We start from the raw sequence: 16,337 nt of genomic DNA, 5'->3' as shown, positions 1-16,337 counted from the left end.
CTACAAAATTATGGCGAACGGAAGACTTCAAATTTCGAACATAACATAACATTTTATACCCACCAAGGATCATCTTACAAGTTATAGAAAGATAAAATACCAACCATAGAAAGGATGAAGAAATTACAACCTTTGTTGTTCTTTGGATCCTCTTAAGAGGCTTGGAAGTTGATGAAGAATTTGAAGCCTTTTAGACACCAACAATGACTCAACTTGATGTAGATGTTAGTCCATAAACTCTTAAACTCTTAAGCTTTAAGTTCATAACCAATATGAACTTAAATAGGGCATGTAAAATCAAGTAATCTTCAAAGCTCTTAACTAATTAAGAGAGAATGTGTGGGATAGGATTATTTTCTGCCATTTACATCAAGAAGCAAGAGCAAGTGCAAGCCTCATCTTTTATATGCATAAAGTGTTTTTAAGGACCATAAGTCCTTAAGACTTTAAGACAATTATGTCTCCTAAAGCCTACTTGTCTCCCATACCTTTAAAGCATTGTTTCTTTCCTTTTAAATAATCAAAAACCCCCCATCACTTGCATGCAAGCATGCATTCTCACAGTTTTAAGAAGAATAAAGAAGTCAAACTTGGTAAATATTATAAACTCTTTTATAAAATATAAACCTTAACATTTTGGTAAAAGACAAAAAGTCATTTTGGTTCAAAATGGTGTACATGACTTAATAAATCATACCATATGATATATTATGTTACTTGCTAATGAAAATTATAATTTCCATGAAATAAATAATTTCCAATTTAATTATAAGAGTTTATTGAATATTTATTAGAATCAATTTCTAATAAATAATCAAGTATATCAAGTTGTTGTAAGTGTGACTCGTTAGTATCATATGTTAATTAGAAATATCACTTTAATAGTTTAATATGATTCTTGAGCATACTAGACTTTTCACTTAGATGTTGGACCATCATCAAAAAAGAGAAAGACAAAAGTCATTGCATCCAAATTATTCACAAACATGATTGAAAAGGGCATGTATATGAAGAAAAACCAAATGAAGATTTTGTAAACTATGTTGAAGAGTCGAGGATCATAGGTGGTTACCCTAAATAAATATACAGGTTTGTTTTAGTTTTACGGAAAACTTCACTAGGGTAGGAGTGTGGAATGGCTTGGACGATTGTATCAAACTAATATTTGTGAAGACAATATATGGTGTTGGTTATTTTTGGTGTTAAAACTAATATTTCTATTATGGATTTTAAAAAATTTGGGGGGAGAACCTTGTTAATTTTCAAGTAATAAAGATTTTTTTGTAGTAGAATTTGTCTGAATTTATAGATTTTGAACAATTTGTGTGGGGAAACTTTTTTAATTTGAAATGAAGTCGTTTTTAACATCATTTGTTGTCATCTTCTAAGATCATGTTTGATACGTTTTAATTTGGGTTAGTGATACAAAAGTCATTATTTATACAAACTTGTTTTGAACTTCTTTTTGTTCCTTATATGTCATTGTATTTTGGAAAACTTTCATTTTTAGGTTTTTGGCCGGTAAACATGTTATGATGACATAAAATTTTGTATCAAATAAATATTTATCCCCAATATTTTTTTTTTGAAACAACAAACTATCTTACTCATATTTTAATCCTAAACACCACTTATGTCTTCTAGTGAGACTTGAACCCATGACCTCTCATTTGAGAGAGTCACTCTTTACCGCTAAGCTAAATATCCTTTGGTATTTATTCCCAACATTTACGTCTCAGTTTGCGTTTTACCCTAGCATTATTTTGTTTCCAATATTCCATTACATTTTGGAAAAAAAAAATTTCATTTTTAGCCATTGGTTGGTCACCAGTGGGTATTTCAAAATATTTCAAAACGTAATAGCTTAAGATGATGATAAAAAAAAAAAAAAAAAGGAATAAGCGTTGAAGGAAAGAGTATCCAAATAGCATTTTACACAATAACAAATAAAGCATTGGCTCACTGGCTAACAAAAGCTATTAAATTATGTCATGTCATCGTAATTCAAATCAACAGATTGCCTATTTATATATGAAGTATTTTTTTCAAAATACAATGACATGATGAAAATTAATTTGGAAGTACTTGTTGTAATAAGAAAATATGAAAGTATATAATAAGGGAAAAAATATATTGACATTTCTTGTATTTAACCTTTAAAATTATGGACTGTCATTTCATTTCTTTGGTTGGTTTCTCAACCACTGACATTAGAAATACTCAATTCTTTGTTAGATGAATTAAAGTCGATTTAGCAAATTTGATTGGTTTAGAGATTGGCATGTAGCATTGTTTATTTAGATGTCATAGGTGCGAGACTTACACTATGTGTTTTCCTTTACTATAAAAGATCAATTGGGGTTACAAAAATATAATGTTACGAAAAGAAGAAATATTTGTCTCATGTATTTTACCATTAAAATAATGAGAAAATAGATATCACCTTGTTATATTTTGACTTTCAATCTTATTTTTCAAATAAAAGTAGTAACTAATTTTAGTACTCTTCAATCTATCACTTACAACATTAGTTCATTCAAATTTAAACTATAGTTCATATACATGTAACATTCTAAAAAGCCTAATGCACTGCCTTCTTCCTTTAAATCTTTTCAAAGCTCAAGCTTTTCAGCCATTAAAAGATTCAGTGGTTGTACAGAAAAAGAAACAAGGTGGAAGAATAGTTGAACATATATCAAGAATTCCAATTATCTTACATTCTTACTACAAATTTGCAGCAACTCCTTCACATCTCTCATCTCATCATCTGTTCTTTCAAGAAATCAAACTACAACTCACAATCAAAGAATTTAAGAGATGTTTGATGAGGTTTGAAGTTTGCACATAAGGAATTGGGTACCAAAATGACTAAATGACCCATGCATGATGATTATGCACTTGAAAACGATCTCTTTACTCTTTTTTTTTAGTAAATAAAGAGTTGTGAAACATATATGTGATTTGTGTTTTGAATTTATATAAATGAAAATAATTCCAATGTCTGCCTACACAAAAAAAAAAAAAACAAAAAAAAAAAAAAAAAAAAAAAACTTTTTCAATAGTGGTGGCAATTTCGGTTCGATGTGTTTCTTCTACTTTGAATGATTCTATTTGTGTGTGATTCTAGTGAAGTGGAAAAAGGAAGTGTTTAATTACATTCTTGTGGATGTCTTTTATCTCAAGTTACTCCATGTTTGGAGGTGGAAGTTTCCAGAAGTTCCATGAGTTATAATCCTCCTACAAACAAACACAACAAATTAAACACTGCTAAAGAAAATGTATCATAAATTTAGGGTTTCTTTCTTGGAAATATTTTATGGGTAATGATGTTTGTCTGGATAAAGTGTTGTATACATAAGTTTTGTTTCTTTTCTACATCGAATAAATTGTCTGTATGAGATTAAATGACCATTTTACCCTTACATTTCCAAAAAGAATAATTTTATATTAGTTATCAACTTTAACTTGAGAGGACTTTTAGGCAAAAAAGAGTTTTTAAAAAAGCATTTGGATTATAGCTTTTGTGGGGGGAAAAAGTTAACAAGTCAAAAAGTTGTTTTGTTGAAAAGTTTTTTCACTTAGCTTATACATGTTTTAAGTGGTATTTTAGGGTAATATTGTCTTTTACAACCCAACAAGTTATAAGGAGTTCTGAAAAGTTAGAAACCTCAACTTATTGAAATCTCCTTTTTGAAGAAATTATTTTAAAAGTCCTCTTCATATCGCCAAACACTTTTTTTGACTTATTGACTTTTCAAAAAGTGAATAAGTTGTTTTTAAATGGAATCCCAAACACCCTCGAAAAAGAAAAAGGACAAATAGGTAAAGGGTTAGTTTCTTTATACATTAAGCCACGTTTTTTTGGCTTAACCCCTTAAACTCATTCTTTCTACATTATGTCATAAGGAAACAACTATGTATGATTTTACATATTAAGTAATTAACCCATTAAGTGTTTCATTAAGTCAAAAATAAACACAACAATGGAGTGAATCATAAAGACAAGTTGTAGAAATTCAAACCTCTTCATGCACAGATATTGGAGGGAAAATGCCATTGACAAGAGCATGAAGTGAAGCATATGATTTTGAGTCGATGCATCGGTTCACTACAACCTCTCCCTATAAACTCCAAAATACAAAAATTATAATTTTAACTTATGATTGTTGAATTTAACGAATGCTAAGAACATAATTATTAATGTTTTTATGTAACCTTAGGATTGATTATGAAGATTTTTCCCTTTGGTATTCCAACTTTGACATAACTAAATTCGTCTGTATCTCGGTTTCCAAAGCCAGCATAGAATGGATTCCTATCGGATGGAAAACATGCCTTGATATCCTGAGGATCCGAAATAATAGCTATGAGGGTCATTTTTGTCATTTAACATGAACCATTAATGAAGAAACACAACTCCTTTTGTCCCATGAAAATTTGTTTGTATGAAACTAATATTTAATTTACTTTCACAAGCTTCTTCTATTCTTATCTTTATTAAAAGGGTATTTTAGACATTTGACAAATAGTCAAACGATTTCCGAAATTATGTGTCGAATTTCTTTGTTTATATATACATACTCACCTCCAAGCAAGCAATTTTGAATTCGTGTGGAGCTCTTCTTATAACTGCAAAAGGGTAGTAAAGTAATTTTAGATACCCATTCATAGGAGTTATGAGACTTAACAGTAACATCCCACATGGGCACAATAGTCAATCTATCTACTTTTTTAAACCAAAAGTGATCTCAATACAAGATTATATAAAAAAAAAAAAAAAAAAAAAAAAAAAAAAAAACAAGATTATATTATATTAAAACATTACCTTCACGAAAAAGAGAAGGAAAAAGTCCATCAGGAGAAATAACAACAGGCCCATCTGGCAAAGCCTTTCCATCCTACAAATTAATTATTTGTTAATTCGCCAAAAATAATAATAATAATAATTCTCCTTTTATGGAAAATAAAGAATTAATCTTTATTAAACCTGTTTTAGGTTGAACAAGAATTGTCTAGTGATTGATGCTTGAGAAATTGCCCGAGCACTTAAATAAAGCATTTGATATCCATTTTCCTACAACATGAAAACAATTCATATATTGAAAAAAAAAAGTGATGTTTCTTTTTAACAAAATATAGAAAAAAAAAAAACAACTTGATAGTATTAATTTTAGTCCTCAAGATTCTCTTATTTGTCATGATTAGAGCATATAATAGTCAAAATACTTATATTAAAACTACAAATGAGTCGAATATTGCAATTTTTAATTTTTACAACAAACCTTAATCCCTGAAAATAGATGTGTTACACCAATATGAGACCAATCTCTTCCAACCAAGGGCATAAATTGTCCAAGAACATCAGATCTGTAAGAAAGGAGCACATGTGTTTTTATTTAAGATTTAAATGAAAAAATAATTTCCAAATTCTAATGCTCTACAGATAATTTAATTCAATTGTTGTGTGTACATATATGATTTTAAGTTTTTCAGATTTGTTAGTGGCATAGCACTTGAAATGAAAAAATTGTTAAAATTGATGCTATAAACATAAGAACTAACAAAGAATTACTCGGATGAATTTGCAAGATAGGTCCACAAGTTTATGGAAACAGCCAAACAGTCCCTAAACTATATGCATTTTCAAACACACCATACAAGATTCAGTAAATTGCAATACTTTTCTATGCAGTTTCCCCTTAAATATTAATATGGTTTTATAAGAGGCAATCATGCTCCAACATTTCACAATTTAAAGAAAGGGGTAATATGGGAAACTTAGCAAAATAACGAGCATCTTATTAGTGGAGGGGTAATTTAGGTATTTTACCTCATTTGAGCTTGTTACAACAGAGTACTTACCTAACTTTTTTCCATCAACTACAAACTACAAAGCAACTCTTTCTTAAATATCAATGTGCAAGTGATAATAACAATTAATCATTGGCTAAATATAAACTAAACACACCACAATTATCCAACTTTATCTTCAAAAAAAAAAAAAAAAAATCTTACTTTGTAATTGTTCCATCAACATCTGAGATGACAATACGAGTATCCCACCTCCACAAATAAATGCTAGCATCTACCTGAGACACATATACATCAAGTAAGCTATAAAAACAAGATACAAAAAAAAAAAAAAAGAAAAAAACAAATTAGAGGAAGTTTTGTTAACCTTTTGAGGCCCTAAAACTGATGTTGAAAATGTGAAGGTTACTGTGTTTTTCCCTTCTGATAAATTCAAAGAAGCTAATTGCTCAGATGTTGGAGTAAGTGATCTTGTATGCTTATTTGAACTTGGTGTAGATGCTTCTGAATCAGGTATAATGTCAATATCTGAATCTTTTTTAGTGATTTGTTCTTTTGGAGAAACGTTTCTACTTCCCATTCTTCTAAATGGCCATAGACTCCAACTTCCACCACCTACACATACAATTTCCTCTTCAAATCTTGATGACTACAATAAACTCTGTTTCTTTTTTACTTAATGGATTTGATGTGAACAAAACTTAATCTATACGTGTGTGTTTCTTTTTGAAGGAATACAGAAAGAATGACTTAATAGAGAAAGTTAGAGAAATGAGTCTTTCTACATTAAGTATGACCTTTTTACAATCTTGTCCTCACTAGTTTTGTATCATCATTGATCCTAAATTTCACTTCACCACTTAATATTAAAGCACTGTATTTCACATATATTTCTTATCTAGACGTTTTAGTTTGAAAAAAAAAAATAATAACCCAATTTTAGCATTCTACTATGAAAATTCCTTTGTATATGGATGACAACATTGCTAAAATTGGGTACATTTTTCAAGGGTTAATCTCAAAAAAAGACCTTATATTTTTTGTTTTTTCCAGATGAAACCTCAAATTTATTTTTTGCATGAAAAAGACCTTGTATTTTTTCATTTTTTCCGATCTGGCCCTTTCAGTCGTTTTTTTTCCAAAAAAAATTGTAAAATGTGGGTTTTTTTCGAGAAAAGCTTAAAAGTTGAGGGTTTATTTGGAAGCATTTAGAAGGTTGAGGGTTTTTTCGGGAAAAAAAATACAAAGTTGAGGGCTTTTCGGGAAAAATGAAAAAAAATACAATGTCTTTTAAGGCAAAAAATAAATTTGAGGTTTAATCCAAAAAAAAACACAAAATATAAGGTCTTTTTTTGAGATTAACTCATTTTTCATAGTACAATAATGTAATATTAAGAAATGAAAGTAGGATTCTATATTTCTATACAACACAAATCAATGAAATTGCATTGAAAATTGTTAGTGTTCTTGATATCAATTATCAAAATATATGTATATGTAGAGTAACCGAATAAGTGATTTCTAAAGTCTATTTTCTTGATTTAAACATAAAATGCAAGAAACAATCTCTTACCATTTGCAATGTCACCATCTTTAAGATCCTTTGTCAATGTGTCTGGATTTTGTGATAACTCTTTCTCCAAATTTGCTTTTATGATCCTTGAAGCATCTTCCCTAACCAAATCCCAATTCGATGATCTAAATTTATTAACAGGAGAATAAAATTGTGAATCCTCATGATTATCTTGAATTGGATCATCAAAATGAGACCACATGTTTGGAAGTGATTTCGATTGCATCCCAATTTCCTCTTTTGTAATTTCACGATTCATAGGAATATCAACATTACTTCTATACCTTTTAATGTTCCCCTTCACCACTTTATTCTCACCTTTCGATTGTTCTTGATGGATTTTGACTGGTGGAGGATTGACTTTTAGCTCGGTGTTGTTGAAACTCGGTTTTGAATCTTCAACATCACTAAAGATAAATTGTTCTTCCACAATTTGTTCGGATACTTCTTGTATTACAATGGAATCACCATTAACATCTTGGAATTCGGATTCCAATGGTGGAGAAATTTCATTTGATTCGTTTACTTCAAATGTACTACATGAAACAACTACAGAAGCATCTCCTTCTTCATTAGATGCAACTTTTGTCACAATCTTTAAAGGCCCTTCACCATTTATTAAATCCATTTCTGCACCATTTTCATCATCCAATCGAGTTCTTGAACACTCTTTAGAAACACTTTCTTCTTCTTGAATCTCTTTATCAACAATGGAAGTCTCTGGCTTATTTACAAAGTGTTGTTCATGTAAAACCAAACTCCCTTCCAATCTTCCACCAGTGATTTCCATTTCCCCATTATCTTTTCTTGATTCTTTATTACAATCGTTCATGTTACTTCTTGATGAAAAATTGGTTGACCAATTCATCTCCAACAAATCGGCTGCAATCTCACCCTCCATTGTCATTCTACCAACATTTGAATCATTTTCTTCCTTTGACAAAATGTGTTCATTCATCGATCTTCTCCCAAGAACAAACCCTAAAATCCTAGACCTTTTAGAGTTATTCCTACCCAAAACCTTACCATCAACCGAATTAGAATCATCATAATCATAATTCATACTTTTGGACTTGACTGTGATCTTTTCATGGTTTTTCCCATCTATTTCTTCACACATGGAAGAATGTGATGAAACTGAATGAGATGAAACTGGTTCTACTACTTCCTCCTCTGAATCAATCTCTCTGAGAAAGTAAGCCTCCCCTCTTGGATCTAAATACATATTGAAACCCACATCAACCCCATTAACATTAATGTCAACAACTCGCTCTTTTGCTTTCAAAACCCCTTGAAATTTCCCAAATCGAACATACCAAGGAGATGATTTCAAGCTACCATCTTGTTGTTGAACAACAACCATGTCAACAGCGCCACCAAATGGATGAAAAGGGCCTGAAACAGTGTAAACCCCTTGACTGATATAGCTACTTAATTTCCCTACAGCATACATGCTTCCCTAAATTGAAAGGTTCAAGATTCACACGCCCAATTTCACTAAAATCTCGTCATCAATTTGAAGAGATTTGAAACAAGACGCGAAATCTTGTAAACGGTTGTTTCCAGTAAACCCCGATTGTCCAAATTCCTCGACCAGTAGGCGACCAAACTAAATAAGATCAAATTTTGGGGATACCTTATTGATTCCCCACACGAAATGCGAAGCTGATTCCGAACTCTAGACGTTTCAATTAAAAACCAGAAAAGCGCCTCTAGCGAACTGTAATTGGAATCAAAGATGGAAGCTTGACTACGAAAAATTGCTAAATTTAGATACAAGTAGACAATTCGGAATTGATTGTTTTTTTTTTTTCAAATAAAATAAAGAACAAGCAATATCAGATAGATTGAATTATTACACAGTTGGCAAATGGGGAAAAGCATATTCTTTTCAGAGGATTCGATTGTACCACAAACCCATGACGGATTGATGATGGTTTTCGGCACAGTCATAGAAAATGACAGCCCTTCCCTTCTTCACATCCCTTGTATTTCCCGATTCTTGTTTCATCTTCTTCTTATATTCCACAAATCTATGGATGAAAATTGAAATAAGAAGGAATGAAAATGGGGAACGAAGGGGCTGAGTCGAGATACTGGGCCTGGAGGGAGAAACCCAGTTATGGTCGTGTTAAAGAGAGACAAAGGTTGAAGGCGTAAAGGTTAATTTTTGCAATTCGGGTTCTGCTCGTTCGATTCTTTTTCTTTGAAAATGTCGATGAATCGTAGGAAACAGAGTCAGATTGTAGTTAATGATGGAGGTTGGAGTTGGTGTGGAGACGGGGCGTTGGGGATATAATGGTCAATTAACACGCCGATGATTTGATTTGATCGTAATATCTAATGTTTTTATTTTTAATTTTTTTTTTACTAAAAGACATCACTACACCTAGTTAATATTTTTATAAATTAAAATTGATTATAAATAGTTAATTATAGGTTGATTTTTTATAAAAATTATTCATAGGATGTCTAAATATGTCTTATTAGGATCACCGTTTTTTTTCGGTGTTAACATATCGATGTGTACGGTAATCAGTGTTGTAAAATCGTCGAGTTAGCCGAATACTCCTCTGAGTACTTGTTACTCGGCCCCTTACCGATGTGAGTTACAGAATCCTGAGTACTCCGCGATCGGCCCCTTACTGAACTGAACAATGTTGTAAAACTCGGCCAACTTGGTGATTAATATGTATAATATACTTAATGATTTATTATTTAACACACACATGTGATTGTTACTACATATATATCTTAAATTTTTCAGTAATTATTCATAAAGTGATACCATTATATGTTTTTTAGTTTTTATGTATTCACATATATCTAATTTTTTTTTTATATATTTGTATCAACTTATGATTTTGACATATATAATTTCTTTAAAAATATTTCTACATGAAATACCAAATCCGAGTACTCTCTGAGTACCGTCGAACAGATACTGAGTAACGAGTTCTACAACCTTGACGGTAACTAATGTATTTTTAAATAGTTATTTAAGGAAATTATATATATTACTAATCGTTAAAAGGTTGGTGAACGAGAATCTGTTAGGATTTGTATTTAAGCCACATATTTTCCAAGGTTTTAAATATTTACCACAGCACTTACTATTAATTGTTAAAAGTTCCCCTTTTCACTTACTTTTCTTTTCTCGCACAAACCGCCATAGGATTTCTCATCGTTATCTTCTCTTCCTCAAAGGCGGTTGCCACCACCTCACTTACGCTTATATCATATACCCATTTCTATTTCATTATTCTTCTTCTCGCAAACTACATCTTCTCTCATCAATGGCTTTATGGAGTCGTCGCTTGTAAAGATTTCTACTCAACAACAACGTTTGAGAAAGTGGAGTAGAGAAGGCAGTCCCCAGTGTTGTTCGACGATTGCAGCGATGACGAGTGTAACTTTTCATTTTACTATTGCAGCCTCGCTTTTGTTTTCTCTTGTCTCCACTGTCAGTTTGTTTTTCTTTTTGTGCTAATTTCATGATATGAGAAATTGGGGAATGTTTCCAAAAATCACCACAAACTTATCTTTGATGCTCAATTCACGGGTTTTTATATCAACGAATCAGCAGAAGTTATTACATGGTTTGATTGATACCCATAAATTGATGGTATATTCTTTATTGGTTTGGAATTTCCTTATAATTATAGCTTTAACTAATAGTCTATAGTGGGTCAGTAGAGAAAACCAAAATCAATGTCTAATTACTTTGCAACAAGCTTCAAACTATTAATATATTGATCTAAAAGTTAATTGCAATAGTAAACATATGATTATTTGGATTTATAAATATATAGAATTTGTTTCGTGAGTTAAAGTTAAAATGATGAAATATTTTCCATCTTCATTTTGTAGTTGCTCAATTATGGAAGTTTAGACATGGACTATTTACGAAAAATGAAGTTTTCATACAAAAGGCATAACAAATGTTGTGTAAGCCAATAGTATCAATGTTTTAAAAACCGGTTTTTTAGTTCAACCGGTATGGTGACCGGTTCAACCGGTTTAACCGGTTCGACCGCTGGGTGAACCGGTTTTTATATTTTTCATGTATTTTTTTCTATTTTCCTACACATACATACATATATAAATCATGAATTTGATATTTATAAATTCAAACATTAAAAATACACATAAAAATAAGTTGTAGATGAATTCAAATACATTAAAATAACACATTACCATAAGTTTTAGTGTTTTACATTAATCCATATACGTTAAAAAGAAAATAAAGTATAATACTGAAACCAAATATAGTTTTTGATGAATACAAACCCATCAAAAAAATTTATAACATTACCATATGTTTTTATTTAGAGAAAACTAAATAGATTTGAAAAAAAACCACTAAAGTTTATTATGTAAATGGTTCTTTTTCATGTGTTTTTATTCGGTTGAACCGGTTCAACCGATTTATTTTGACCTTTTCAACCGGTTTTTTCTAAAGACCGGCGGTTCAATCCGGTTTAGAAATCAATGTAAAACCGGTAATAGTTGAACCGCTCCTTCTTCCGTTTCCCGGTCCAACCGGTTCGACCGGCCGGTTCAAACCAGTTTTTAAAACATTGAATAATATACATTGGTTTGCTTTTCTTTATTAAATCTCTGTTCTTATATATACTTGAATGTTTTTTTCAAGGTTTATAATATTAGTTTTATGTTTTTGAAGAATATAATTGAGATTAGTTGAGTGTCTCAGTGATATATCTTTTTTTTTAGGGAAATCTCCAATAAAGTCCTAAAATTTTGGCCCGGTTTACGTTTTAGTCCTAAACTAATATTTGTTTACGAAAAAGTCCTAAAACCGGCAAAAGCATGCATTTTGACCCTTTTTGACCTGTTGGAACCAACAACAAATTAATTTGGGATTATTTCATAAACTGACCTAAAATATTGGGACTATTTCACAAAATGACCCAAAATATTGGGACTTTTCTGGAAAAAAATATTAGGACTTTTCTGCAAACAAAAACCTTATTATTATTATTATTATTATTATTATTATTATTATTATTATTATTATTATTATTATTAAAAATATAAACAAGTATACTAATTTTTAAATTCATTATTATTAATATTTTTAATAATACATATAAATACACTTAAATAAAAAATATATTAAAGAAATTATTTAAAGGTGAAGGTGGTGGTGATGGTTATGCTTTAAGCATTGAAATCATGAATATCTGTTTGTATGTCCTCACTTTGTATATGATCATTTCACATTTTTTATTATTGTTTTCAATTCAAAATATTAACACTTAACAATTTAAAAGAAGTTATCTATTTGTAAAATTATGTATAAATAGTTAAAGATAAAATGATTTCTCACATTGTATATAAAATTTCTTAAGATAGAATGATTTCTTTTCAAATCCAACAGATCCACAATAAATATTTACATTGGTGGCTCATATCAAAATTCAAAAATATTAATTAAAATATCTTATTTAATAGAAAGTAATATGACTTATTTTGCTTTATTACACTATATTTGCTATGTTTCCAAAAAAACCACAAGGATAAAGTAATGAAAAAGTGCAACACACATGTTGGTAATTCAAATACCTACACACAAGACATACACGCATATCACATGCTTACTATTTGTAAACAATTTAAAAAATCAGTAGCTTCTTTTAAATTGTTAAATGTTAATATTCTAAATTAAAAACAATAATAACAATTGTGAAATGACCGTATACAAAGTTAGAATATACAAACAGACATTCATGATTTCAAAGCTTAAAGCATGACCATCCGCTCAACCTTCACCTTTATAAAATGTCTTTAATATATATATATATATATATATATATATTCAATTTAAATGTATTTATATGTATTATTAACAATATTAATAATAAGAAATTTAAAAAATAGTATACTTATTTATATTTTTAATATAATAATAATAAGGTTTTTATTTACAGAAAAACCATAATTTTTTTGTTTTTGCAGAAAAGTCCCAATATTTTGGGTCAATTTATGAAATAGTCCCAAATTAATTTGTTACCGGTTCCAACAAGTCAAAAAGGGTCAAAACGCAAACTTTTGCTGGTTTTTGAGACTTTTTTGTAAACAAAAATTAGTTTAGGACTAAAACATAAACCATGCTAAAATTTTAGGGCTTTATTGGAGATTTCCCTTTTTTTTATTAGGATTACTACCAAAATTAGGATTCAATGACATATTTTTAACCTTCTACCCTGTTTGTTTAGTTGCGCTTTATAAAAAAATTATATGTGTTTAGAAATAATAGTAACCTGTAGGGTTAAATAAAAATTTATGTAAGATGAATAGATTATTATTGTAAACTGTAAAGTAACTAATAGTGTAGACATGAGAGACTTACCAAACTTAAATGAAATGCAAGCGAGAAAACACATGGTGAACAATAAAGATAGAATAATTAGACAATATCTTACAAGGACATTCTGGTCATTACTAATTATACAACATATTTTCTTTTCCTTAATTGCTATTTGGCCAGATGCCCTGGTTGTGATCATTTCAGGGGTGACAATTTACTTTTTTTCAACCATATTTTATCTAACCCGTCTTCAAAGGGCAAGGGTTGTTTATACGTTTTGTAAGGTGGAAAACCCATTTTGTCGACTGTTTTGGAAACTGATTTGGTTTCCTTGAATGAAAGAGTAAGAGATTAATTTTGAGATTGTTAATGTTGATGGAGGTGATTTCATCCAGAACAGGGTACGACTATAATTTGGCTTCAACAAAAGCCCAACAAGCAGGTATATATATATATATATATATATATATATATATATATATATATATATATATATATATATATATATATATATATATATATATACGGTTTTTATAATTTTTTCTTAGCTTGAGGAGGTCTGAAGGTACAAAATGGCTTGAGAAGTTGCCGACGGCAGATGGTCTGAAAAAATCATATCCCGGTAGGCATTCTCTCATTTATGTAAATGACTGAAATACCCGTTGCCCAATGCTATGATGTGCTGTATATAAATTATAAAATTGGGGTTATGATCTGGTGCAACATACAGTTCTTTGGGGACTTGGTTATTGCTACTCCTGATATTGCAACTGATGGCTTATGGGACTACATTAAAAGATTCAATCTATCTTACCTTTCTTTTTTTATGACTTCATTATTTTATCCAAATTTTATTACCTTCAGCTTGGATGTGGTCAACTTTGTTACAAACCAACTTTGGGAACATGGAGATGTGCAGGTAATTAGTTTCCATGAAATAATTTTAAAGAAAAACAAAAGTTTATAAAATCATTATTATTTTTATACCAATATATTGTAGGCTGCATCTGAGCCTCTAGCTCAAATGGCCTTGGCATGTAATGAATTTCGTATATATTTTCACCTTTTGATCACGAGTTTCTCGACACAAAGAACGTGATTGATTACATTGGAGTAGATGGGTTGTTAGTGGTCTTAGATCCTTTAAAACATCATAAAGATGGAAAAAATTTGTTTCAGTTCAACCGCGTTTTTTGTCCAACTGGTACCGAAGGTAATAATAAAATTCAAACATTTTTCCATAATTCTATAACCCTCTGTTGACTAATGTTTTGATTTTTATCAGAGGAGGTTTTTGCTGACAAGAGAAAAAAAATGAACACAGCGCCAACGGCGTGCATGATTCCCCTCTATTAGCATAAATTACATAAAATTTTGATTTTGACATTTTGTTAGTATTTTTTTTTTCAAGTCGGACATTGTGTTTTTTCGTTTTGTTAAAATTCTTACTATTTTATAGGTCCATCTGATTGTCTGCTAATATAGCATGATGACGTGTCAGTTTTGATGATGTGGCATGTTGACGTGTCAAATTTGAAAAAAAAATGTCACAAAAGATATTAACTTTCTACTTTTTTCAATTTTAACACTAAGTTATTATTTTATTTTAGTTATGAAAGAATATTTTTGCGCAGTAAAGTTAAGCGAAAAAGAAGTATATCTGCAGAATATACAATGAACGGTCTCTTGGTAATTAAAGTGATCCCGAGAACCTCGCGTTCCCAATATCACATTAGTTTATCTGAATGTGCATTCCACACCTCCAATCTTATATTAAAGTTGTGTATTAACCTCGTGTTCCCAGTATCACATTAGTTTATCTGAATGTGCATTCAACACGTCCAAGCTTATATTAAAGTTGTGTATTAACCTCGTGTTCTCAAAATCACATTAGTTTATCTGAATGTGCATTATACAAATCTCCAATCTTATATTAAATTTGTGCATTCAGGGGCGTAGCCAATATAGGGCAAGAGTGGGCATTACCCCACCGACACAAAATTAAGGTTATATATATATATATATATATATATATATATATATATATATATATATTGTTAAATAAAACGAATTAGGGTTGTAATATGGCCTATTCCATTCAAAACTTGAAATTAGTAGAAGGGAATACATTGTTGTCTATGTCGATTTGTAACATCTGGTTCCTGGTACGTATTTAAAACTCATGTAATGTTCCAATTTACTTTGGGACTCGGCGAGTTGGAGGCACAACTCGTCGAGTAGACTCGACTTTGATCGAGGGTTTAAGTGACCTACTCAATGAGTCGGGAGACATACTCGACGAGTAGGAGCTGTTTGGACAAAACCCTAATATTTAGGGTTTGCACCCTATTTAAACAACTTAACTTGTCCCAAACGAGCCTCCATCGTCCCTCTCACTTCCAGAAAACCCTAACTCGAAACCCTAACCATTATTGAGTGTTCTTGAGCTTGTGGTGCCCTCTTTGTGTGTGTTTGAAGTTGGAGAAGAAGAAGGAAGCTTGGGAGTTCAAGTAGAAGCAAGGAGATCCAGAAGTTTTACTTCATTCTCAGCTCATTCACGGTCAAAAGCTGGTACCTTGACTATTTATCTCTTAGATTTTGATTTGGGGCTATTTCTACCCT

At 30.4% G+C, this 16,337-nt stretch overlaps 1 protein-coding gene and 1 long non-coding RNA gene across 10 annotated transcripts; one reads left to right on the top strand and one right to left on the bottom strand.

Moving 5' to 3' along the window:
* Positions 1–2,513: 2,513 nt before the first annotated feature.
* Positions 2,514–9,660, bottom strand: LOC145096885 (phosphatidate phosphatase PAH2-like). Of its 5 annotated transcripts, none has more exons than XM_079034262.1 (11): positions 7,385–9,660; positions 6,179–6,426; positions 6,016–6,089; positions 5,283–5,367; positions 4,988–5,074; positions 4,826–4,898; positions 4,586–4,629; positions 4,216–4,344; positions 4,023–4,121; positions 3,157–3,237; positions 2,514–2,767 (listed from the first exon to the last, which is right to left on the bottom strand). In XM_079034262.1, the coding sequence occupies exons 1-10, from the start codon at positions 8,835–8,837 to the stop codon at positions 3,184–3,186; spliced, it is 2,346 nt and encodes a 781-aa protein (XP_078890388.1). In that variant the 5' UTR covers positions 8,838–9,660; the 3' UTR covers positions 2,514–2,767; positions 3,157–3,183. The 5 variants fall into 5 exon arrangements, with proteins under 5 accessions (XP_078890388.1, XP_078890389.1, XP_078890390.1 ...); XM_079034263.1 differs by lacking the exon at positions 2,514–2,767 and adding an exon at positions 2,891–3,005; XM_079034264.1 differs by lacking the exon at positions 2,514–2,767 and adding an exon at positions 2,891–3,001.
* Positions 9,661–10,556: 896 nt separating this feature from the next.
* LOC145096884 (uncharacterized) lies at positions 10,557–15,311 on the top strand. 5 transcript variants are annotated; one of them, XR_013704153.1, is made up of 6 exons: positions 10,557–11,009; positions 13,920–14,157; positions 14,264–14,337; positions 14,580–14,634; positions 14,716–14,928; positions 15,001–15,299. It is a non-coding gene; the product is annotated as an uncharacterized LOC145096884 (long non-coding RNA). The 5 variants fall into 5 exon arrangements; XR_013704154.1 differs by having other exon boundaries at positions 14,446–14,928; positions 15,001–15,311; XR_013704151.1 differs by having other exon boundaries at positions 14,264–14,634; positions 15,001–15,302.
* The last annotated feature ends 1,026 nt before the right edge of the window (positions 15,312–16,337 follow it).

This window comes from Lactuca serriola, chromosome 4, assembly GCF_051521515.1.
Source record: "Lactuca serriola cultivar US96UC23 chromosome 4, Lser_US96UC23_V15, whole genome shotgun sequence".
Lineage (NCBI taxonomy): Eukaryota > Viridiplantae > Streptophyta > Magnoliopsida > Asterales > Asteraceae > Lactuca > Lactuca serriola.
The sequence above is the reverse complement of the archived record's forward strand: the minus strand, read 5'-3'. Positions and strand labels throughout refer to the sequence as shown.

Bases quoted from the DNA above. Each gene is read 5' to 3' on its own strand.
- LOC145096885 (XM_079034262.1), bottom strand. From the start codon at position 8,837: ATGTATGCTGTAGGGAAATTAAGTAGCTATATCAGTCAAGGGGTTTAC. The intron at 5,368-6,015 runs GTAAGATTTTTT...CCTTTCTTACAG, and splicing joins GTTGATGGAACAATTACAAA to ATCTGATGTTCTTGGACAAT. The intron at 3,238-4,022 runs GTTTGAATTTCT...GTTTGTTTGTAG, and splicing joins CAATATCTGTGCATGAAGAG to GAGGATTATAACTCATGGAA.